Here is a 24603-nt window from a genome sequence, read left to right as displayed (position 1 = left end):
GTCAGTCATCCTTCTGTATTTGTGGGGTATCGGTTCCCAGGACCGAGGTATTCCCTCGTCCCTGGTTCCTGGGTATTCCCAAGGATACCAAAATTCACAGATGCTTACGTCCCTCACATGAAATGGCATAGTGAAATTGCCTTGCATATCCTGGATTCTGAGTCTGTGGATTCAACCAACCAACCAACCAAATTAAACATACAGTTGGTTGAATCTGCAGATGCCGAACCAGCATATACAGAGAGAGGAGGATTGTCTTGCTGTTGTTGGGTTTTATCCTAAGTTACTACTCGTTTCCTCCTTGCATATTTTCCCTGGGTAAGCTCATGTCTGTGGTTTCATCTGCCATCTATATGTTGAAAAAAAATGTTAGGCGCTCAGTTATGTCCGACTCTTTGCGATCCCACGGACTGGAGTTTCCAGGCTCCTCTGTTCATGGGATTCTCCAGGCAAGTACACTGAAGTGGGTTGCCATTTCCTCCTCCAGGGGATCTTCCTGACCCAGGGATCGAACCCAGGTCACCTGCATTGCAGGCAGATTCTTTACTGTCTGGCCCCCAGGGAAGTGTGTCTGCCAGATTTGCTCAGATCTTTCTCCTAGGCTTCAGGTTTGTCTATCCTTTGTGCGTCATTATATGTTGTCCCAGACTTGCTCAGACTTTTCTCCTGGGCTCTCAGGTTTGCATCCTGATGGATCTCTGGGTAATCCCTAGACATCTCAAGCTAATTGCGTCTGAAACTTAGTTTCTCGTTTCCCCTCTCCCTGTTAAGCTCTTCCTACTTTTGAGTTCACAGTTTGATTTGTTGGTGCTATCATGCAAGCCGTGAACTTTCCCCTTCTCCTTAACCCTGCATATCCTCTCAGTCACCAAGTTCTACCAATTTTATCTCCTAAATGTGTATTTTTAACTACTTCTTAAATTCATAGGCCCATTTTTCACTGCCTTACTTTGGATTTCATCATCTCTTCCCTGAGCTTTAGTCACAGCTTCATAACTAATCTTGTGTCTTGTCCATCAGGTTAATCTTCTATGCAGCTGCCTGAGCAGTCTCTCTGAAATGCTAATCTAATCAGCAACTTTGAACTCCATGTAGTTCTCATTGCTAACTCTAAGTTCTGTTTGTTATTTTAGTGCCTTGTCTCTTTGACCTTTCTTCCAGCCGTTCAACTTGTCATCTTTGAGGATTCAGTTTAGACCAGGGAATAATAGCAATGATAATAGTAAACATGTGTATAGTGTTTCCCATGGGCCAGGTGCTGCTATACACACATTCACTTCAGTTCAGTTCAGTTGCTCAGTCGTGTCCGACTCTTTGCGACCCCACGAACCGCAGCACGCCAAGCCTCCCTGTCCATCACCAACTCCTGGAGGTCACCCAAACCCATGTCCATTGAGTCAGTGATGCCATCCAACCATCTCATCCTCTGTCGTCCCCTTCTCCTCCTGCCCTCAATGTTTCTTTTAGTCCTCATAACAGTCCTATGAGATAGGCACCAAAATTGTTCCCGTTTGTAGATGAGGAAGTGAAGGCACAGACATTGTTAATTTCCCTAGGTCCCACAGTGGCCGAGTCCACATTTGAACCCAGGCAGTCTAGTCTGATGCTGTTAGTCTCTTATATGTACCTTTTCTCAACTTCGCGCGTTCCCTCCATTCCCGCAACTCCAAAGATTAGTTATCCTCTCCCTGCTTCTGCCATGGCCTATGCATTGTTGTTCAGTGACTAAGTGGTGTTGAGTCTTTGCGACCCCATGGACTGCAGCACACCAGGCTTCCCGTCCTTCACTATCTCCTGGAGTTTGCTCAAACTCATGTCCACCGAGTCGATGATGCTGTGCATGGCCTGATGTTCATCTGCAGTTCATAGGGCAGATCCAGAGCATATTTTATTTTGAAGAGTTTTGATCAAGAAGCCAGCATGATAGACTATTTAATTGCCAGCTCCCTCTCACACCTGTTCTTAAGGTGACTAAATTGAAAGTCATCACCTCTGTTATCTTGATCTTAGTCATTTCTATGAAGCCTATTTTGAGTATCCAGTTTCATTTAGATATTGTTCCTTTGTGTTTCCTTGATACTTTGTTACATAGAATCCTCTAGCATTACTCTCATCTTTTATTGTGGCCATTTACATACTTTTCTCCCTTGCTTGACTGTAAGCCTCTTGGGGATAGGGACTATGTCCTACTACTTTATGCTCCTAATTTCCCAGCATGTAGTAGGTATTCACTCTTGCTGAATTTCTTGAGTGAACAGGTAAATTTGACCCATATATAGATGAGTGAGGGAAGAGGATTAGGAGTGTGATGAAATGGACTTAAACTGGAAATTCAGGGCAGCATACAGTAGCTATTCAGAGCGAGGATTGTGAAGCCAGGCGACCTAGGTTTTATCTTGACTCTCCTCTCACTAGTTATGGGACCTTGGGCAAGTCTGTGCTGCAGTTTACTGATGTTTAAAACGAATAGTAATGGAATCCACCTCGGTAGTTTTGTCAGTGATATATGTGCTTGCTAAATAAGCAGCCTTCTAGAGTCCAGAGAATTGCTTTACTTAAACTGTACCTTGTGAAACCCTCGCACCTTAGCTGTAATAGTGAAGCCAGGCCTGCCGCTCTGTCCTCGTGCTTGATCCTTTTGGGGATGGTGGGGTTTTTTTGTATTTTTTAAAAGGTAATCTAGAAGGATATAAAAAATACCTGGCCAAATTAGTACAGTTTTATTAATAGCCATAATTGTTGTTGTTCAGTCTCTCAGTTGTGTCCAACTTTTTTCGAACCCATGGACTGCAGCATATCAGGCCTCCCTGTCCTTCACCAGCTCGCGGATCTTGCCCAAACTCATGTCCATTGAGTCGGTGATGCCATCCAACCATCTCATCCTCTGTTGTTTCCTTCTCCTCCTGCCTTCAGTGTTTCCCAGCATCAGGGTCTTTTCTAATGAGTCAACTCTTTGCATCAGGTGACCGAACTGTTGGAGCTTCAGCATCAGTCCTTGCAATGAATGTTCAGGGTTGATTTCCTTTAGGATTGACTGATTTGATCTCCTACAGTAGTAACAGTTACCATTTATTGAAGTTTACCATTCAGATGAAAGTACAAAGCACCCTTCAAAGTCATAGAAAAATAGTTTGGGGATTATCTGCTAGTATATTTTATGCTGTCCCTCGTTTTTTAGGAGTTGAGTAAATGAATTTAGTAGTTGACAGCTTATTTTCCCTTCAGACAAATGTAGCTGAAACAGGAAAAGTCAATAATTTTGCATTTTGGATTTGAATAGAGTAAGTACCTGTAAGTATCCCTATGAGGTGGATGAATAGAACATAGATTATGGACATTTCTCTGGTGAGGGAAGAGAGGCAGAGATGCCTAACTCACTTGAAGTCAATCCATAACTAGTCCTTGGGCAGGCAGTAACCTGGAATTCCAGATGTGTTTACTAACATGAACTCTTACAGTTCTAGGAACCAGTTTCCATACATAGTAACATTTTTAAAAAAAGATAGTACTTACTCAAATTAGTCAGTTTGGTATACCTTTGAGAGGGTTTGCTGCCAAAACATTGATGCTATTAAAATCTTTGTCAAAAAAGGAATTCCAAAAAAAAAAAAAAAAGAAAAAGGAATTCCTTGTACCTCTATCCTTAGAGTCTGAACCATGGCTCAGCGATATACGGAAGATATGCAGTGAGGGAAAACAGCACAAAGCGAAAGCATACAAAACATTTTCCTTGAACTTCAGGTAAACTCCCAGTTACACCCTCCTCCTCTACTTTGTAACTGGAATAGAATTTGAGAGCTCAAAAGGCCGTTTTTACAGTTCAGCCTCCCCACTGAACAGATGTAAAAAATAGACTAATGTGTGAAACTGGCTTAAAGAGTTTTAAAGAAATAACTTGTCCAAAGCCATGTAATTAGGTCCCTGGTAATTAGGGAATTGGAATTCAGGTTTCCTGAGTAATGCTTACAATAAACTATGTTGCTTCCCTCAATTGATGATGTGGTTAACCTGAGAGCCAGGTAAGTGGAAACATAACGATTGAATTCTACTTGGTTAAGCCAACTGCAAATATTGAGGAGACAATAAAAGGAAAATAAATCCTAGACTGTAGCAGGAGACCTATCTACTGAACCAGCACCATGGATAAGGGGCCTTTTTTTTTTTTAAATCATGGTGCAGCCCTTTGGGAACAAGAAAGATTTGTTTGTTTATTCCACACTAAGCCCTTACTGGGTGCCAGTCCCTTTCTACTAGAAACTGGCAGCGCAGTGATAAATAAGACAGTCAGTGTGCGTAAGGAGCTGAGAGTTTAGAAGAGAAAACCAACATGTAGACAGGTTATGATGATTCTTTTTTAATTTATTGGCTGTGGTGGGTCTTTGTTGCTACACTCGGGCTTTCTCTAGCCATAAGCAGAGGCTACCCTTCGTTGCAGGGTGCAGGGCTCTTCATTGTGGTGGCTTCTCCTGTTGCAGAGCACAGGCTCTAGGCACGAGGGCTTCAGTAGCTGCCGCAGTGGTTGTGGCACACGGGCTTAGTTGCTCCATGGCATGTGGGATCTCCTTGGGCGAGGGATCGAACCAGTGTCCCTTGCATTGCAAGGTGGATTTTTAACCACTGGACCACAAAGGAAGCCCCAACAGATTATTATTTTTTTTAAAAAAATGTGATTGGTTCATTTGTTCATGCATTCATTCATTACTCCTTAACATAGCAGCCAGAGAGATACTTTTAGACTCTGAGCTGGATCATATCACTGCTCACAGTCCTCTGGTGATTCTCCATTTTAACTAGATGAAGAGCCGAGTTCGTAGAATTGCCTGCAAGGCTCTACTTAGTTTGCCCAACTCTTCAGACTGTATCTTCTCCTACTTGCTCCCTTCCTGGACTAGTTGATACTTCTTAAACAATGCCAGACATACTCACCCTGCTTGGCAGCACACTTCCCTCAGAAATCCACATGGCTTGTTCTCTTATCTCCTTCAGGGGTTAACTCAAATGTCACCTTCTCTTTGAAGCATTCCTTGGCTACTTTATTTATGGTTGCAACCGTGGCTCCATCCACGTGGGATGCCCTGGCTCTCTGTGCATCTTTTCTCTGTAGCATTTCTCACTTATTGTGTAATTTAATTCTCTATTTTGTTTCTCGCCTTCATTAGAATGTGAACTCCATGAGGGCAGGACTTTGTCTGCTTTGGTTTCTGCTGTACTCTCTGCATCTAGAACATGCCTGATACTCAGGAGGCATTCAGTAAATATTTGTTGAATGAATAAATTCAACGAACAGCACCTACAACTAACAGGCAGTGTGCTGGGTTAATTATTTGGTAGAAGTAGTGACGAAGTGTAGTGTAGTGGGACCATGTGGGAGGAGCTAACCTGGTCTGTGGGATTCTTGAGGGAGGTTTCCTTGGAGAACTGACCATTGAGCTGGATTTATTTATTTATTTATTTTTTGAGCTGGATTTAGAAGAATGAATAGGAGGAGGGCAGGTGAAGAAGTATAGGCAGTCTTCAGATCAAGTTATAAGTTTGGAGGAATGCAACTTATCTTTCTTGGAGTAATTCGAGCTTTGGTCCTCCTTGGGGTAGGATAAAATTTCAGAAACCAGAAACTAGAAGTTGTACTTCATTCTGTACCTTCAAAGCTGTGAGCATAGATTTTAGTAGCAAAGTTGTATATATATATTAGTATAGTATTAGTATATGTATTAGTCTTGGTATTACTGAAACCATTCTGAGGGGGTTAGGGATTACTACAGATTTAGTGGCTTCAGACAACATGTCACTATAAACCTTCTCAACATCAGCATTATTAATATTGACATTTGGGGAGGTATAATACTTTGTTGAGGGTACTGTCCTGGGCATTGTGTGATGTTCAGCAGCATACTTGGCATCTACCTACTAGATGCTGATAGCACCCACCCCCAGTGTGACAACCAGAAATGTCCCTAGATCTTTGCTCTGAGGAGCAAAATTGCCTTCCAGTTGAGAACCACCACATTAGAACCACTGCATTACAGTTGGTGAGAGTCCAGGGATTTCTATCTTCAGTAACTACAAGTGATTGAGGGAGAGAGATTTATACCTTAATAGAGTAACCACATTTCTGAATCTAGAATTGAATCAGAGACTTCCTTAAACATGATATTCACATAGCTAACTGTATTGAATGTAGAATTAAAGTGTTTTCAAAACAGTTTGGACCCTGGAGATTGGAGAAGGGTTCATACAAGATTAAATATTTGAGTTGGACTTAGAAGAAAGTTTGTATGGGAAGATAAGGGCACGTCTCACACAAAGGAAGTATCGTTACCGAAGGCAGGACTGTGTTCAGAATAGTCCTGGGAGTTGCATGCTAGGAAGAAAGTGCAGATGAATGAAACTGGGTTGTAAAGAGCCTTAAATGTTGTATGTGAAGGTAAAGGGGTTTAGGATGTTTTCCTGCCCTATATATTAATATTTTCATTTCTATTGTTGCATAACAAATTACCACAAACTTAGCAGCTTAAAACAACACAAATTTATTGTCTCTCAGTGTGTCAGGAGTCATGGCTTCAGCTGGGTTTCCTCATTTTTCCTTTTCCTTTTTCTCTTTTTTTTTCTTTTTTTTGGCCATACCGGGCAGTTGTGAGATTTCAGTTCCCTGATGAGGAATTGAACCTGGGTCCCCAGCAGTAGAATCATGGAGTCCTAACCTGTGGACCACCAGGGAGTTCCCTCAGCTGGGGTTTCTGCTGAGAATCTCAAAGGGATGAAATTAACTTGTCAGTGAATTCTAGCATAAGGTCCCCATTTCCTTGTTACCCTTGGCTGGGAGCACTCTCAGCTCCTAGAGGCTGCTCTCAGATTCTTGCCTTGCCTATTTCCATAACGTGGCTGTTTGCTTTTTCAGTGCTGGCAGGGAAATCTCCAAATTCAAATCTCTGTCCTAAGTTGCTTAGTGTGAAGTCTTAGCTAACAGAGAGTACTCAAGGGAATGACTCTTCCATCACCTATGTGGTACTTTGTTGTCTGGAAGCAAGTCAGGTTCCACGCAGACTCAAGGGGAGGGAATAACACAAAGGCCTGGATATCAAGAGAAGAATTTCTGGAGCCATCTTAAAATTGTGACTGCCAGGTGCAGTTTCAGCTCCATGAAAGCAGTGGTCAAGTATTTTCAAATTTTTTGCTCAGCGTTGTATTTCTGATGCCTGGCATATAGTAAGTGCTTAATAAATATTTGTTGAGTGCATGACATCAATGAATGAATATTTGGTAGTGGTTGAATGTTACTTATGGTTTCAGCTCTTATATTGGTAATTTCGTATTGAGAAGCAGTCTAGTTTCTTTGGCGTTATTCATTTCTTTTGGTAAAATTGTAAATAATTTTTACCTGGAATCTTTTTTGTCTTAAATCTGGAATTGTAAAACCTAAAATTGTTTGTTTATTATCACAAGTGTCAATCTAATCTCTTATCTCAGAGAGACAACACTCATTGGAAAAATAATTTAGGGCTACATTGCACCAAACTAGCAGATTTCTTGTAACAGCCAGAAACGTTGGCAGCTTTGGAGTTTTGGAGGTGCTGGGTGGGTAGGTTGTCTGAAGTTTCACAGCTATTGCTAATAACAATAATTTCAAATAACTAATAAACAGATTTCAAAAACACTTTGAAAATACTGATTGTTTTATAATAGCTTTATTATAATAGAAATTTTTGTCTAACTTGTGCTTAGAACTTCATGTATAGATTGGTATTATTATTAATTACGGTTGTTCTTCATACTTGTCATAGGAAACATTTTGAGCAAAATTTAGATCTTGAATTACCCGTTGATAAAGGACCATTTTATCTTCAGACAATCAGATATTTCTGACACCAGAGTCTGTGTTCAAATGAGGTGTTGAGAATCTCAATATGTGCCAGTTGGTCCTAGAAGCTATAAAGTAAGCATGGCTTACGTCTTCCAGGGCTATCTGTTTTAGTGATTACATTCAAAGGTAAAATATTTTTTTCTCTGAAGACATACAGGTGCAGTATATTATAGGCTAGAATGGAAAATATGAATGAACTTTAAAAATAAATTTCTTACAGCATGTTGCTTTAGGTGGCTCCCTCTAGGTTCTCTCTTACCTTGATTTATGGTTACTCTCCTCTGCCCTTCAGGTGTATCCGTGGACAAGTTTGAGAGGCACAGTACTGTACCAGGCTCCTTTTACCTGGATCTTGGCAGATGGTAAGGTTCAGAGACATTTCAGGTGGATGTTAGTGGTACAAGGAAAGGAAAATCCAGGGTCAGGGTCCCTTCGTCCACAGGAGATACTTGATAGGAGAGGAGACCTGGTGTCCTGGTAGGTTGGTGAGGGTCTCACTGTTCCCACATGACCTCAGGCACTCATGGTGGGGGTGGTATCAGAGTAGCTGGGATGACTGACAGCTGAGCCTCTCTGCATTTGGTCTTTTATCCTGAACCTCTTCTTGTGATTGACATGGTCCAAAGAAGGCTGCAGTGGAAACTGCAGAGTCTCCTAAGACTGAGATTCAGAAATCCCCCATTAACTACATTCTATTGGTCAAAGCAAATGATGAGTGAGCCCATTGACAGAAGGAGCTAAAAAGACTCAAAAATCTACTATGTGACCTTGGGCAAGTTGCTTAATGCCTTTACGCCTTAATTTTTTTTTATAATCTATGAAATGAGGATAATATTAATACTTACCTCCTGGGGTGGTAGTAAGGATGAACTATGCGATTACTTGAAAAGCACAAGTGAGAGTGAGAAGCTCAGTAATTGTCACCTATTACTGTTCTCCTTATGTATTTGCCTAATAAAAGCCTTAAATCCCACCTTCTTCTTTCCTGAAGCCTTCTGTAACCTTCTTGTCTCTTGGAAAACATACTGTCTTGGTGTCTTATATGCTGGTTAGCATATTGCCTTATGTTACTGTTTTGTGTGTGCGCAACATGGCTCATCTGCTGAAGCTTGCAAGCCTCTGGAGGGTGCAGGGCAGTGTTCATATGGTTTTTTGTATGAGTCCCAGTGCCTAGTTCCCAGTGATGTTTAGTGAATGAATACCATGTTATTCAGAAGAAGATACAAGCATTTCTTTTCTGTTGTTGTAATTTAGTAAGTACTTTTAGTCAAAGTGTAAATATAAAAATGTGAAGGGAAAAATTAAACTCTCCAGTTGTCAGGTCTCACTGTTTACTGTTTAATTAAATTAGGCATATTCACATGGGGAAGATTTTAATCTCCTGAGGAGGGGAAAGGCTCAACTTTGTTCTTCTAAAAAAAGTAAGTGAAGATTTAATTTAGATTTAAATCGGAGAGAGTTGGAAAAAGATTTAAAATCAATACAGTACATTTGTTTTAATGGTCATTTCACTTATTTTAGAATTTCAGGACTTATGAATTCTGAACTTTAACAAGATGAAAGAATTTTGAAATCTTAGTAAAAAACAGGGTCTGTCAGTTTTTATAAATGGAAAACTTGGTACCTAATAAAAAGCCTTTGTTTTTCTAACTTGTGATCATTTCTGGTTGTGGAAAATATATGTGAGTGCCTCTATACCATTCCTAAGGCATCTTGTGCAGGAATTAGACTCAGCTTGCCTGATGCTAATAGCATGAAGTCGGGGTACAGTGTGGAAAGGTGAAAAAAATCTCGCATCTGCTGTTACATGTTGTTAACTCCCTCAGCAGACGTTAAATCATTTCAAGTACAATAATAGTGTGGGAGGTAAATTAACTAACCATTAACAATCTTATAAATACACAATTAACATGCCAACATTTATATGACACATTGATGGGGCAGCAGTAATTTTTGATTGGGAGTTTGCAGACCTTCGAGAAGCCTCAGGCTGTTGCTCATTCAGACAAGTTTTCACAGATTGCAGGTGAGGGGATTGTGAAGTCTGTCTGGTAGAAGGAAGTGAATGTGTGGTGTTTTGAAAGTTCAGGAACAGGAATTTCCCTTCAACCGTTGGCTGGATGTGAGCATTTTAAGTCACATTGCTATCTCAGGTCCTTAGGCAGTGAAGAAGTATAAGGGGGACTCATTTGCTTCTGCTGGGGCTATTTAAAGAGACAGAGAATATTTTATTTGTGGATTTTATAGCTGAAGTTGCTTGAATTTCTGGGGATTTTCTAAAAGATACTCACACCTAACTGGGGATTTAAAGTAGAACCCTTCTCTGTGGTTTCAGGTCAACAAGTAGATGATCTCTGGAGTTCATTTCATGTGTAAAATGTTAAGATTTTTAGTTTCAAACGGTCATTACCTGTGCTCCATACAAATCATGGTTGCATTACTGGAGGGAAGGCTAAGGGTCTAGTCTACTGCATAACACATTTACTGTCTTACATCTTTCATGAGGACCCATGAGAGAAATTTCTCTCAGGCCCTGAACTCAACAACAGGATTTTTAAAAATCACGTTTATTGTAGCTGTTGTAGTTTTTGTTCCTCTTTGTTTTGAGAGGCTACAGGGTGGTTTAAATCCCAAGCTCTTGGATTTGATTCTGGGTTCTGATTTTTTGGTTTTGATTCTTAGTTCTTTGGTGATTAGGTTATTTCATGTGGTGATTAGGTTATTTCATGTAGCATAACATCCTCAGAATTCCCCTGTGTTTTAACATGTCTTAGAATATTTAAGGCTGAGTAACTGTCCATTGTATGTATGTACCACATTTTGTTCATCCATTCTCTGCCATGTGTTTTAAATTACTGTGTAGTATTCTGTTGTATGTATGTGTCATGGCATATGCACCGTTAAAGGATGTTTAGGTTACTTTCAGATTTTCAGTATTACAGTCCTGAGATAAATATTTTTGCAGTTGCTTCCTTAGAGCAAAACCTAGAAGCGGTGTTGTCCAAAGGGTACTCCTGTTTTACACTTTGATAGATACTACCAGACTACCGTTTTCAGTTCAGTTCAGTCGCTCAGTCGTGTCCAACTCTTTGCGACCTCATGAATCGCAGCACGCCAGGCCTCCCTGTCCATCACCATCTCCCGGAGTTCACTCAGACTCACGTCCATCGAGTCAGTGATGCCATCCAGCCATCTCCTCCTCTGTCGTCCCCTTCTCCTCCTGCCCTAATCCCTCCCAGCATCAGAGTCTTTTCCAGTGAGTCAACTCTTCGCATGAGGTGGCTAAAGTACTGGAGTTTCAGCTTTAGCATCACTGCTTCCAAAGAAAACCCAGGGCTAATCTCCTTCAGAATGGACTGGTTGGATCTCCTTGCAGTCCAGGGGACTCTCAAGAGTCTTCTCCAACACCACAGTTCAAAAGCATCAATTCTTCAGCGCTCAGCTTTCTTCACAGTCCAACTCTTACATCCATACATGACCACTGGAAAAACCATAGCCTTGACTAGACGGACCTTTGTTGGCAAAGTAATGTCTCTGCTTTTCAATATGCTATCTAGGTTGGTCATAACTTTCCTTCCAAGGAGTAAGTGTCTTTTAATTTCATGGCTGCAGTCACCATCTGCAGTGATTTTGGAGCCCCCCAAAATAAAGTCTGACACTGTTTCCACTGTTTCCCCATCTATTTCCCATGAAGTGATGGGACCAGATGCCATGATCTTCGTTTTCTGAATGTTGAGCTTTAAGCCAACTTTTTCAGTCTCCACTTTCACTTTCATCAAGAGGCTTTTTAGTTCCTCTTCACTTTCTGCCATATAGATACTACCAAACTACCCCTTTAAAAGCCTCAATTTTCATTCCTTCTGATAGTACATGAAAGTGCCCATTTCTCTGAACTCCTGCCAACATTTTTTTTTTAATTAATTTACTTTTTAATTTTGGCTGTACTGGATCTTCACTGCTTTTCTCTAGTTGCAGCAAATCCAGAGGCTGCTCTTGATTGCAGTGCACGAGCTTCTTGTTGCAGTGCCTTCTCGTTGCGGAGCGTGGGCTCTAGGCGCACGGGCTTCAGTAGCAGCTGTTGCAGCATGTGGGTTTAGCAGGTGCCACGGAGGGGTTCTAGGGTGCGTGGGCTTTAGTAATTGTGCTCATGGGCCCTAAAGCTTCAGTAGGCATCACTTGTGGGCTCTAGTACACAGGCTTAGTTGTCCCACAGCATGTGGCATCTTCCCAGACCAGGGATTGAACCTGTGTCCCCTGTGTTGGCAGGCGATTCCTGTCCATTGTACCACCAGGAAGTCCCAACATTTGGTTTTAAAGATCTTTGATCTCTGCACAACTGATCCAAGAAAAGAACTTGCTTTTCTGGAATACCTTTGTCGTAGAATTCAAATCGACCTTCAAATGATAATTTGCCACTCTTCAAATGATTTAAAACATATTCTTTTGGTTCTGAAAAGTATTTTTGGAATAATTTGATAGTGTCCCAAGGTGACAGTTTTGAAGGTACATTGTAGAGACATTCTCATGCCTGTATTAATTTTGTTTTAAAGCAGTTCTTTCTTTATAATCATACACATGACATGCTCATATATAATTTATCTCTGAAACAAAATTATGTAGTCCTTGAAAGTCAGACAGCAACATTTATTGAATTCCTGCTGTGTGTAAACTGCTTTGTTGCCAGAAAGGCTATGGTTTTATGGCCCCTGACCTTGTGGAACTTTCAGTCTAAATCCTCAAGTACGTGTCATAGGTGGTGGAAAGCATGCTTTTCGGGATAGTCCTGTCAGAGTTCCCTGTCAGAACTGGCACTGAATAAATATTGTTGAATGATACATATAGATTCCTCATTGTAGAAAGTCATAGTGTATACTAATAGAGAAGATATCTGTTTATGTTACGGTGTTTTGGGGGCCTCTGTTCTGTTAGGATAGTCAGGGAGTTGGTATGTGCCTTCAGAAGTGTTTGCCCACAACTCTTCTCCAGAAGAGGTGATGGAACAGATTCATCTTCCTGAAAAAGGTCCTATTGAAGATACTCCAGTGTACTTTTGCTGCTTTGCGCTTGGGCTTTTTGATGCCAGTACACGCATGCATGCTCAGTCGTGTCTGACTCTTTGTGACCCCATGGACTGTGGGCCTCCAGGCTCTAGGCAAGAATACTGGAATAGGTTGCCATTTCCTACTCTGGGGGATCTTCTCAACTCAGGGGTTGAACCTAAGTCTCCTGTGACTCGTGAATCAGCAGGTTTCTTTACCACTGGGCCACCTGGGAAGCCCTTTTGGCGTCAGAATACCTATTAAATTTGTGGCTTCTCACTGAAGCCCTTTGTTTTTACAGGGGCGAACTAGTCAATATGAAGTTAAAAACACCTGCCCCCGTGCTGGTGCCTTGTGGCCTTACTTTCATGAGGAAGATGCTTATCATGATTGCTACAAAGATGAAGTGTTGTTGATCTGTGATTCTGTGGTTCTATTAACAAACAAATACTGTCATAACTGATTCTATGGTTATATACATCTCTTTGTTGTTACATAAGGAGTTCTTATTTTTACAAGTGAAACTTAAATGCTCCCCTTTATTTCTGTAATTTTTTCTGATTATTACACTTAAGGTCGTGGGCTGACATTAATGTTTCTGAGACACTTAGTCTCAGACACTTAGAAGAATCCCATGATATTAGGAGATATACTAGGTCTATATTAGAGTATAAACTTTTTGACTCAGCCTTACCTTATCTTTGCATTTCCCGTTAGCTTCTGTGTAAAATAAGTACTTAGTGCATATTTAAGGGAAAAAATGAAGATGAATATATTTCACTTGATTAGAGATGCTCCTTAGTTAAACTTCTCTCAGTGTCTTCAAGATCCACCAAGTGATGTTAATAGAATGATATGTTGCCAGATAGAAAATGTTAAAATTTCAGTTAGCTGAAGTAATTTATTAACTAGATTTCCCACGTTCCATTTCTAGAAGAAACAAATGACAAAATCATGGTGTTCTAGGTCCTTCTAAGAATATATATCTGCCAGGACTGTTCCGAGAATGGATTCAGTCTGGCTTTCACATTCCTTGCACTTCCTAACTGGTTTAGAGGAGCAGAAAGGTGACTCCAATGACCTTCAGAGTCCTGTTACAAAGGAGACACACTTATTTTACCTGCTGTGTGCTTACGAGAAAAGGATAAATTGTTGACATATTTTAGTTCATGTTCAACAAGAATTGAACATTGAAATTGGTAATGATACTTTTATCATCATCATTATTAAGAGCAGCTAATTTTTAGTTATGTACCAGTTATTCTTTTAAGCATTGTACCCACATAATCTTCTGTATATCCTTTCATCCCCACATCATCTCCATTTTATAAATTAAGGAAAACAGGCTCAGTGAGGTTAAAGTTACTTTGACCAGGCTCACGTGGCTAACAAGTGATAGGGCCAGGAGCTGAACCCAGTTCTGCCGTAAGCCCTTAGGTTCCTAACTACTATCCTATAATGTCTTCCTTGCTGAATGTTCCCGTTTAACTCAGGAGGTACCGTTTTGTTCCCAGAATAAACATCATTACAGTTTTAACAGGATTCAGGAAGCGGTTCTTATAATTAGGTTTCTAAAATAAGAAATTAATCTGGTAGCAGACAAGTTTGATTAATAAGTTTTATTTTAAAAGCACAATACTATCTTGAATCAGAAGGAAGGAAAATGTATGTATTGAACAAAATTAGTTTGATGGTACGTTTTTGTAAAATTCCCGGTGACTCAGAAAGCATGTCTGTGCCCTTTCAGACATTTCACAACTATGACAGGAGAGGGGAATATAAACCGAAGAAATACAGTTTCATACTTTAGCACATCATTTGAGGAAAACACAGCTTGTTCCCCCATGACCTTATAAAGTAATGAGAAAACTACGTGGGAATGAAGGGAGAAAGAAAGGAAAATTTATTGTTTTAACAGTAGTTATGTGCTTTGAGTGGGCTGACTAAGGAGTTACTGTTATTTGTTTTGTAAAAGAGCAAGCCATCTTCTCTGATACCATGGAGATCTCATTGACTAGAGCAGTAGCCCCTAGTGCTTATAAGGATTTCCTTTCAGCTTAGACTTAATCCTTTTAAGCTCCTAGCTACAGGGATAAATGTTGGTTTTCAAGGTAGCATTTTTACCACATTGAATTTGTTTGAAAAATGATTCAGTCATTCTCTGCCTTATTCTTAAATGTTGCTGTGTGCATCATGTTTCTAGGTAGTTGAGCCCGTGAAACAATATGAAGAGGAGAAAATAGCCTTTTAAGGAAATTGGCCCACAGAAAGGATGGCCTTCTTGGACAATCCAACTATCATTCTAGCTCATATTCGACAGTCACATGTGACCAGTGATGACACAGGAATGTGTGAGATGGTTCTCATTGATCATGATGTTGACCTAGAGAAGATTCATCCTCCTTCAATGCCTGGAGACAGTGGGTCAGAAATTCAGGGAAGCAATGGTGAGACTCAGGGCTATGTGTACGCCCAGTCGGTCGATATTACCTCAAGTTGGGACTTTGGTATTAGAAGACGCTCAAATACAGGTAATCATTGCCTTTTAGTCCTGTCTTCTGAGCTTTAAATCAGTAAACAGTCTTATATAGTAATTCATAATGTTGGAATAGGTTTAATGGGAAAAGTTACTCTGTATTGATAGGAACATGAGTGTATTACACCAATAGTCTAAGGCATCTCTCCATCTGTGCGACTGAATGGTGAGAGTCTCTGGAATGACGCTGTTAGAAGGAAGCAGAGGAGGAGTAGGTGAAAAAGTTGACTATGAGAGGAATGTTGGAGATTCTGTTCTAAACAGTCACCATGTAGACAGGGAAGTGGACTGTCTTGAGGATCCTTACCAGAGCAACACTATCACCAGTAGGCAGGGTTCAGGTTACGTGATATGGAGAGCTGGCCAGACGGAGTGCCGCTGCCTGAGACGTTCTCGCCCTGGCGGATTGGAGGGAGACAGCCGACCGTTAAGGCTGCTTTTAGTCGGAATTCCTACTTGGGAGGTGAGATGAGAAAAGGTGCCCCTGTTTTTGATACATTATTTAGTTGATCTCGCTACCCTTTGGTATTCGTGGCCTGAAAATGCTCAGTTTTAGCATATGTATATTTAGTCGTTAGCTTTTAAAAATTCATTCCCCTTTTCCAGCTTATGTTTTTGGGTAGCATTTCAAGGAGTATGTGATGAAGTCCTTTACGTAGATCAACTATTTAGACTATATAATGTAGTTGTTTTAATAATGATGGTATTCTATGAGATAATTTTTTAATTTAGATAATCAGAAAATATAATCTCCTAATCAGTGGCAGTAACCTGCTAACTCCCAGGGAAAGTAATGTAGGATATATAGTAGAACCCTGAAAATATTTGCATGTCTATTTTCATAGTCCATATCTAAGATGATGTGAGGGAGTACTGCTGGTAGAACAGGATACAGTTTACACTACAAAACATGTTAAGGTTTTGGTTCAGAATTCAGCGTTCTCTGACATCTGTCAATACAAAGAATAATTTGGTCTTGTGATGAAAATAATTAATAGCATTTCCCAGTATCCAAAGGAACTTTAAGCAAAACAGGATTCGAGTGAAGGTTTGAATATAATTTTGAACCATTGATTCGCAGTTGTCTAGTTGAAACTGACTTCCTTGCAAGTTATTGAGATATCTTTTATGACAGGCTGAATGTATTTAGTAGGAGAATGCTGCTAAATTGAGAGCTTTATGATTATAATACTTTGGCTGTACCCTTCAGATTTATTAATTGCAGTTGAATGTATTTTGCTTCTGTGGAATTGGGTTCGATCGAGTGACACTGTCAGAATGTTTTTGCCAGCATAGTTTAATTTCAGCAAGATTAGTTTCCGTGTTTCACTGCCACAATGCTAAGGCAGGCATGTAAGACTTCCTACCTTGAAAGTGGTTGAAAGAAAACTTTATTTTATTTATTTATTTTTATTAGCATTGGGCCAGGATAGGAAGTTGAAGATTAGCAAGAGGAACCTAATTTGAAGAGGTGGCATAAGCTGTGACTTTCTTTTCCGTTGTAGTCTCCACGTGCTGGACAGTATTGTGTGCTGGACGGTATTTCTTCAAAAGATCCGGTTAACTGACTTTTGAAAGTTGAGCACCTATTGTAGTATAATCACAAATGCATAATTTTAGGTGATGCTTTTGTTTTTGTTGTTGGAATTTCTTAAGCTAGCACTTAGATGCTAAGAATTAATTAAGATTGTGGGGTATTCAAGTGACCAAGGAATTTACTTTTTAATCCTTTTAGCATATCTTAAAATTTTGTATAAGAAAAATTATTCTTTTTAAGATTTGACTAATGTTACAAAGATACAAATCATTTATTTTACTACCTATAAACTGTTTCAGCCCACTGAAGAAAAGCTATGCTAATTTATATAGCTTTGACATTTTATAATTTTCATGATTTTTAGATAAAGGATTTTATATTTAAAACTTTAATAGTCTAGTCTGAGTTCATTTATCTTTAATTTTTGAAACGGGTAGAGTAATTCATAACAGTAATTTTATTCCTGTAATGTAATATTCACTTCAGTTCATTTGTGCATTAAAATTCCTTTAAGACCGTTATTAATGATTTATATAATGAAATGTCATATTAATCACAGAAGTTTTCACATTTTATTATTCTCTTCCATGTTAATACTATCTTTATGATCTCTATTAATGTTTTATATCCTCTAATTTCAATTATAAATCAAGAATATTTTCATGTTTTTGTTGGTATTTGCTTTTCAGGGGTGCCACCTTTAAAATTTTATGACTTTTTCCCTACATATGCAATATAAAACATCTTTATTCATATAAAGGTAGTTAATTATGTCTTTGTTTATAGTAAACTTACATTGACAAACTTATAGTTATAATATTTCTTTTCAAGCTCAAAGATTAGAACGACTCCGAAAAGAGAGACAAAACCAGATCAAATGCAAAAATATTCAGTGGAAAGAAAGAAATTCTAAGCAATCAGGTAAATCAAAATAATTTTAATTGTTAATTTGAGATTTATATCTTTAGTTTATATTATTATGTAAGAGCTTTTATTTTTAATTCATTCTTTTAAATACCGTAGGCTGCTACCTCTTGTGTTTTGAGCTTTGAACTCTTTCATTTGCGTGCCTTGGCCCTCCGAAGCTGTGTGTTCTTTAGGTCTTGTCTTTTTGGCTACTCTTCCTTTATGGGGGACAGGAATTCATGAGTGCAGGGCACATTTTGTAGGAACTGTTGTGCTGGTACCTTGTTCTTAGAGCCAAGGCGTACCTGTGGTTTGGATGGGCCTCGAGATTATAGATTCCACCTGGCAATTGTAACCTAGACTTTCCCTTGCATTAGTGACCCCAGTAACAACCTTTTTTGCTTATATGCTGATTCTTCTCCTTTAGCTTACAAACCATTATGTTGCTGGTATCAGCATTTCCAGAATGTCTTCCTGTGGTATGTATATTAAAAAGCTGACCATTGATGTATTTTCAAAACTTCAAGAAGAGAAGACTTTTTAAAAAATTATAAAATTGAATGCTATTAAAATATTTTCTAATGTTTTATCATGTTTCCTTGACTGTTCTCTTTTTTCTCTCCTTTCAAATAAGTGTCCGCAGTCTATCTTTTAATCTTCATACCTCGCACTACTACCCTGGCGTATAATATGTGACCAGTCAATTTTTGTTGACTGACTCCTTTGCTATATAATATTTATGAAGCTAATAATATTCATGATTATCACAGTAAGAGCAGCACCTACCTAGTGCTGTGATAAGTACCTTATGTGTATTACTTCCAGTGAATGCTTCTATAAGGTGTAAGTTTCATTGCCATTGTTAACAAGTGAAAAAGAAGGTCACAGGGACAACTTGCAGAATTTACAAGGCTAGGAAGTGGTAGTGCAGTAGAGTCATGTTTTGTATCTAGCACTGTCTATCTCAAGCCCAGTCTCTTTCTGCTAAACCACATCATATAAAGTGGTTATTGCTTTCTCCTACTATGATTGTAAACCCAGGAGTGTTCATTGGGTATGATTTTCTTAATGATTGCTTGTAAATGGTGACTGTGTAGAACCAGAAATCTCATCCACTTCTTTCTCCTTATATCTCACTTCTGTGACTTCCTGTAATTCTCCTTGAATGTCTTTTTAGTTTTGCCCTTGATATTTTTAAAATCTCTCCAGAGTGGCCTTTTCTGTTGATCTAGCTAATACTTCTCTCTGTTGTATTTAGCACGAACTGGGAAATCTTTCTATCATTTATCTTTTCTACTTTCTGCAAAATTTTTGTATATCTTAAGTGTTTTTCCTATTTATTGCTTCTTAATGAGTTCAGAGCCAGTTTAGTAAGCCCGGCTCTCCAGTTACCCTTTGCTTTGCCATCTTTACTTCCATATCTTATGCTATGCTATGCTATGCTAAGTCACTTTAGTTGTGTCCGACTCTGTGTGACCCCATAGACGGCAGCCCACCAGGCTCCCCCGTCCCTGGGATTCTCCAGGCAAGAACACTGGAGTGGGTTGCCATTTCCTTCTCCAATGCAGGAAAGTGAAAAGTAAAAGTGAAGTTGCTCAGTTGTGTCCGACTCTTAGCAGCCCCATGGACTGCAGCCTACCAGGCTCCTCCGTCCATGGGATTTTCCAGGCAAGAGTACTGGAGTGGGGTGCCATTGCCTTCTAACAATCATTAAAAAATAAATTAATAGAGGAGTAGAGCATCTCAAATAACAGCATTGACACCTTTCATAATGTGAGAAAAAACTTCTTCAACCTAAATTTTGATGCATTTAATAATCTAATAATTAGAGATACATCTAATAAATTTTAATACATCCATCACCCACTCCTTAAAGTCAAATCCTCTCTACCTTTTGTTCAGTGTTTCACAGAATGTGCTGGAGGCAAATAAACAGTCCCCTATTTGCTTTCATTTTAACCACACTGTCCCATTTCTCTCTCCCTCAGTTTCTTTCCTTCTTATTTCTGTCTCAGAGATTTCAATAATTGACCCTGAGATCTTAATTCTGGAAAGGCTCTTCAAAGTGCCTGCCCACGCTTTGAAATGTTGACCTTGATTCTGACCAGACCAGTAGCCTGCCTGGTGGTTATTCCTCGTCAATGCCTTTGAATTTTCTGTTAAGCTGGGTTCCATTGTTACCACAGACTTACACCCAGGTATCCTGAAATGGTTAGAAAAGTGGAGTCCTCAGTCCACTAAACATCTCCCTGGCAAACGGAGCAGTCATTCTGTTTTCACACATCTCTCAAACTCATACTCTCTTTTGGCAAGAAATGCCATGACCAAATCATTTTTATTTTAATTGGGAATTTTGGCTAAGTTATCATGCATTTACTCACTCTTTTTATGCTAATTACATTTTGTTCAAAATTCTTTCATCTGCTTTTCCTTATCTTTGTTTTACCTCATTCCCCACTAGAAGAATCATCATTGTGAATGTGATGATCTCCCCTGCAGTGTTCTTTTCCCATAATTATTCTGTCTGCGTCCAGTCCATTCTTTAAGATACTGCCTAAATGCAGGCTTTCCATAGAGGAGTTGGAAAGGATCCTAGAAGCCATCTGGTCTGTACCTCGAAGTTCTTCATGAACATACTGACGCGTGTGCCACAAGACCATGTGATAAACGTAATACCTTATAGTAAGATCCTTTTAGTGTTTCTGTAACTAAAACTGCATGGATAAATTTGAAGCCAATGTCATTAGAAGACAGCGTTGTCAGGAATAATGTCAAATCAAGGACTAGTATTTTTAATTTTATTGTTTTAAAATGGTGTTTTATATTACTTACAAAATTAGTTAATACTCTTACACATTGAGTCATTTAACAAGTATTTCTTCCACAGCTTCTGTGTGCATAGTAATTCACCACTCGGTGCTTCGGGGAATACATGATTCCCGTCCTCAAAAAGTTTGAAGTCTAGTGGAATTCAAGGCTACATGTAAGGTTAAATAATAGCTTAAAATAATAATGTACTTTATATCAGTTACTTATGAATATTCCTGGTTTTCTTTATATGACTTCTGTTATATAGCAACAGTTCCCAGGTGCAGTGGCTATATAAAAGTCAGAAATGCATCCAAAAGTGTTATAATGACATCTGTATGCGTTTCTAGGCCCTGTCTGTGGAATTCCTGATTTAGTAGATAGAGGTTGGGGTCCACAAATCTGTATTTTTCAGAAGCTCACTGGGTGAATCTAATGGGTAACTAGCTCTAAGCACCACTGGATTATATGCCACCCACTAAGTTGACTTCATGCAAGTAGAACAAATTAGTTGTTAATATTTCTATATTATTGATGAGAAGATGAGTACAGAGGTGCTGAATAACTTTCCCAAGTTACTTACAAGTGGTAAATGGTAAAGTCAGAATTCTTGCCCCGGGCATTCTGACTGCAGAGACTGTAGTCTGTCTGCTCTGTCCCCTTCTCTCCCATACTGCAGGCAGAAAGGAGCTGCTCCGAGCGCTTTGGGTATTGAAGGGTCTTCGATGTTCCCTTGCACCTTTCCTTCTCTCTCTGTCAGCTGCAGGTAGGGTTCAGGAAAGTTGCCAAAGCTTCTATATTAAAAAAAAACAAACAAACACCTTCCAGTGGCCAATAACAAAAAGCAAGTGAAGTTAAAGTTGAAGAGCAACGTGAGATCGAATAATTCAGGAAGTACAGCTGTGCCTTATGAATGGCTTAGAACCAGGAGGAAGGGCTCTGGGACGTTTCCCAGTCTTATGCTTTTTTTGTGCTCATCTGATCTCTCCTTCCTCCTCCTGTTCTGCTCCCTCTCCCCACAACTACTTTGTCTGCTTGTCTGATCCAGAGTTATTCATTCAACAAGTATTTATTTAGCTCCTACAGTACACAGGAAGAAATAGAGAAAAACAATAGAATGGGAAAGACTAGGGATCTCTTCAAGAAAATTAGAGATACCAAGGGAACATTTCATGAAAAGATGGGCACAATAAAGAACAGAAATGGTATGGACCTAACAGAAACAGAAGATATTAAGAAAAGGTGGCAAGAATACTCAGAAGAACTATGCAAAAAAGATCTTCATGCTCCAGATAATCACAATGGCATGATCACTCACCTAGAACCAGGCATCCTGGAATGTGAAGTCTAGTGGGCCTTAGGAAGCATCACTACAAACAAAGCTAGTACAGGTGATGGAATTCCACTTGAACTATTTCAAATCCTAAAAGATGATGCTGTGAAAGTGCTGCACTCAATGTGCCAGCAAATTTGGAAAACTCAGCAGTGGCCATAGGACTGGAAAAGGTCAGTTTTCATTCCAATCCCAAAGAAAGGCAATGCCAAAGAATGCTCAAACTACTACACAATTGCACTCATCTCACATGCTAGCAAAGTAATGCTCAAAATTGTCCAAGCCAGGCTTCAACAGTACGTGAACTGTGAACATCCAGATGTTCAAGCTGGATTTAGAAAAACCACAGGAACCAGAGATCAAATTGCCAACATCTGCTGGATCGTGAAAAAAGCAAGAGAGTTCCAGAAAAACATCTACTTCTGCTTTATTGACTATGCCAAAGCCTTTAACTGTGTGGATCACCACAAACTGTGGAAAATTCTGAAAGAGATGGGAATATCAGACCACCTGACCTGCCTCCTGAGAAATCTGTATGCAGGTCAGGAAGCATACTGGACCTGTATGGAGGTCCAGTCAGAAGTGGACATGGAACAACAGATTGGTTCCAAATAGGAAAAGGAGTACATCAAGGCTGTATATTGTTACCCTGCTTATTTAACTTATATGCAGAGTACATCATGAGAAATGCTGGGCTGGAGGAAGCACAAGCTGGAATCAACATTGTCAGGAGAAATATCAATAACCTCAGATGTGCAGATGACACCACCCTTATGGCAGAAAGTGAAGAAGAACTAAAAAGTCTCTTGATGAAAGTGAAAGAGAAGAGTGAAAAAGTTGGCTTAAAGCTCAACATTCGGAAAACTAAGATTATGGCATCCCATCCCCTCACTTCATGGCAAATAGATGGAGAAACAGTGGCTGACTTTATTTTTCTGGGCTCCAGAATCACTGCAGATGGTGATTGCAGCCATGAAATTAAAAGACGCTTACTCCTTGGAAGGAAAGTTATGGCAACCCACTCCAGTACTCTTGCCTGGAGAATCCCATGGAGGGAAGAGCCTGGTAGGCTACAGTCCATGGGGTCGCAAAGAGTCGGACACGACTGAGCTACTTCACTTTCTAAATAGCATATTAAAAAGCAGAGACATTACTTTGTCAACAAAGGTCCATCTAGTCAAGGCTTTTCCAGTAGTCATGTATGGATGTGAGAGTTGGAGTATAAAGAAAGCTGAGCGCTGAAGAATTGATGCTTTTGAACTGTAGTGTTGGAGAAGACTCTTGAGAGTCCGTTGGACTGCAAGGAGATCCAACTAGTCCATCCTAAAGGAAATCAGTCCTGGGTGTTCATTGGAAGGACTGATGTTAAAGCTGAAACTCCAATATTTTGGCCACCTGATGCGAAGAGCTGACTGATTTGAAAAGACCCTGATGTTGGGAAAGATTGAGGGCAGGAGGAGAAGGGGACGACAGAGGATGAGATGGTTAGATGGCATAACTGACTCAATGGACATGAGTTTGGATAAACTGTGGGAGTTGGTTAGGGACAGGGAAGCCTGGTGTGCTGCAGTTCATGGGGTCGCAGAGTCGGACACGACTGAGCAACTGAACTGAACTGATTCTGGGAAGGATTGAAGGCAGGAGGAGAAGGGGACGACAGAGGATGAGATGGTTGAATGGCATCACCAACTCAATGGACGTGAATTTGAATAGACTCTGGGAGTTGGTGATGGACAGGAAGGCCTGGTGTGCTGCAGTCCATGGGATCGCAAAGAGTTGGACATGACTGAGCAACTGAACAGTTATGCACTGTTATAGGCCTAAAAGGTACAGCAGTAAACAGGAGGCAAAATCTCTCCTCCGATGGAGCTTGTGGGGAGAAAGAGTTAACAGACACCGTATGTGGGATGTCAGAATGGGATAAGTGGCACAGAGAAAAATATTACCTAGCTCAGGGGGATAAGGAGTGCTGCTGCTGCTGCTGCTGCTGCTAAGTCGCTTCAGTCGTGTCCAACTCTGTGCGACCCCATAGATGGCAGCCCACCAGGCCTCACCGTCCCTGGGATTCTCCAGGCAAGAACACTGGAGTGGGTTGCCATTTCCTCCTCCAATGCGTGAAAGTGAAAAGTGAAAGTGAAGTCGCTCCGTCGTGTCCGACTCTTAGCGACCCCATGGACTGCAGCCTACCAGGCTCCTCTGTCCATGGGATTTTCCAAGCAAGAGTACTGGAGTGGGGTACCATTGCCTTCTCCAAGGAGTGCTAGGCAGGGGATTTTGCTGTTTTTTATAGGGTGATCAGGGAAGGCCACATGAGGAAGAGATCTGAAGGAAGTGAGGGAGTGAGCCAGGCAGGTAATGGGAGATGAGTGTTCTAAGATGAGGGATCAGCAAGTACAAAGGTCCTGGGTTGGAAGTGAGACTGATGTACTGGTGGAAAAGCAAGGAAGGATACCTGTTGGTTAGAGCACAGTGAGAAGGGGAAGTGGGTTTGGAGAAGCAAGCCATGGGAGACCTGATCACAGATGGTCCTGTAAGGACCTGGGTAAGGTGATTTGATCAGAGTACTGATATGATATGTGACTT

The 24603-nt window shown here is 40.1% G+C and overlaps 1 protein-coding gene across 13 annotated transcripts in view; it reads left to right on the top strand.

Moving 5' to 3' along the window:
* The window catches only part of MAPKAP1 (MAPK associated protein 1), a 232608-nt gene that overhangs the window by 13783 nt on the left and 194222 nt on the right, over positions 1–24603 (top strand). For 7 of the 13 annotated variants that reach the window (XM_006049254.4, XM_006049249.4, XM_006049250.4 and 4 more), the window contains exons 2-4: positions 8154–8223; positions 15104–15431; positions 17805–17894. The exons of 1 other annotated variant lie outside the window; for it this stretch is intronic. In XM_006049254.4, the coding sequence (XP_006049316.1) occupies positions 15173–15431; positions 17805–17894 (349 nt within the window). In that variant the 5' untranslated portion in view covers positions 8154–8223; positions 15104–15172. The remainder of the gene's footprint in view (positions 1–8153; positions 8224–15103; positions 15432–17804; positions 17895–24603) is intronic. 5 more of the 13 variants (XM_006049251.4, XM_006049253.4, XM_006049252.4 and 2 more) reach the window with 3 other exon arrangements.

Source organism: Bubalus bubalis, chromosome 12 (genome assembly GCF_019923935.1).
Source record: "Bubalus bubalis isolate 160015118507 breed Murrah chromosome 12, NDDB_SH_1, whole genome shotgun sequence".
NCBI lineage: Eukaryota > Metazoa > Chordata > Mammalia > Artiodactyla > Bovidae > Bubalus > Bubalus bubalis.
The sequence above is the reverse complement of the archived record's forward strand: the minus strand, read 5'-3'. Positions and strand labels throughout refer to the sequence as shown.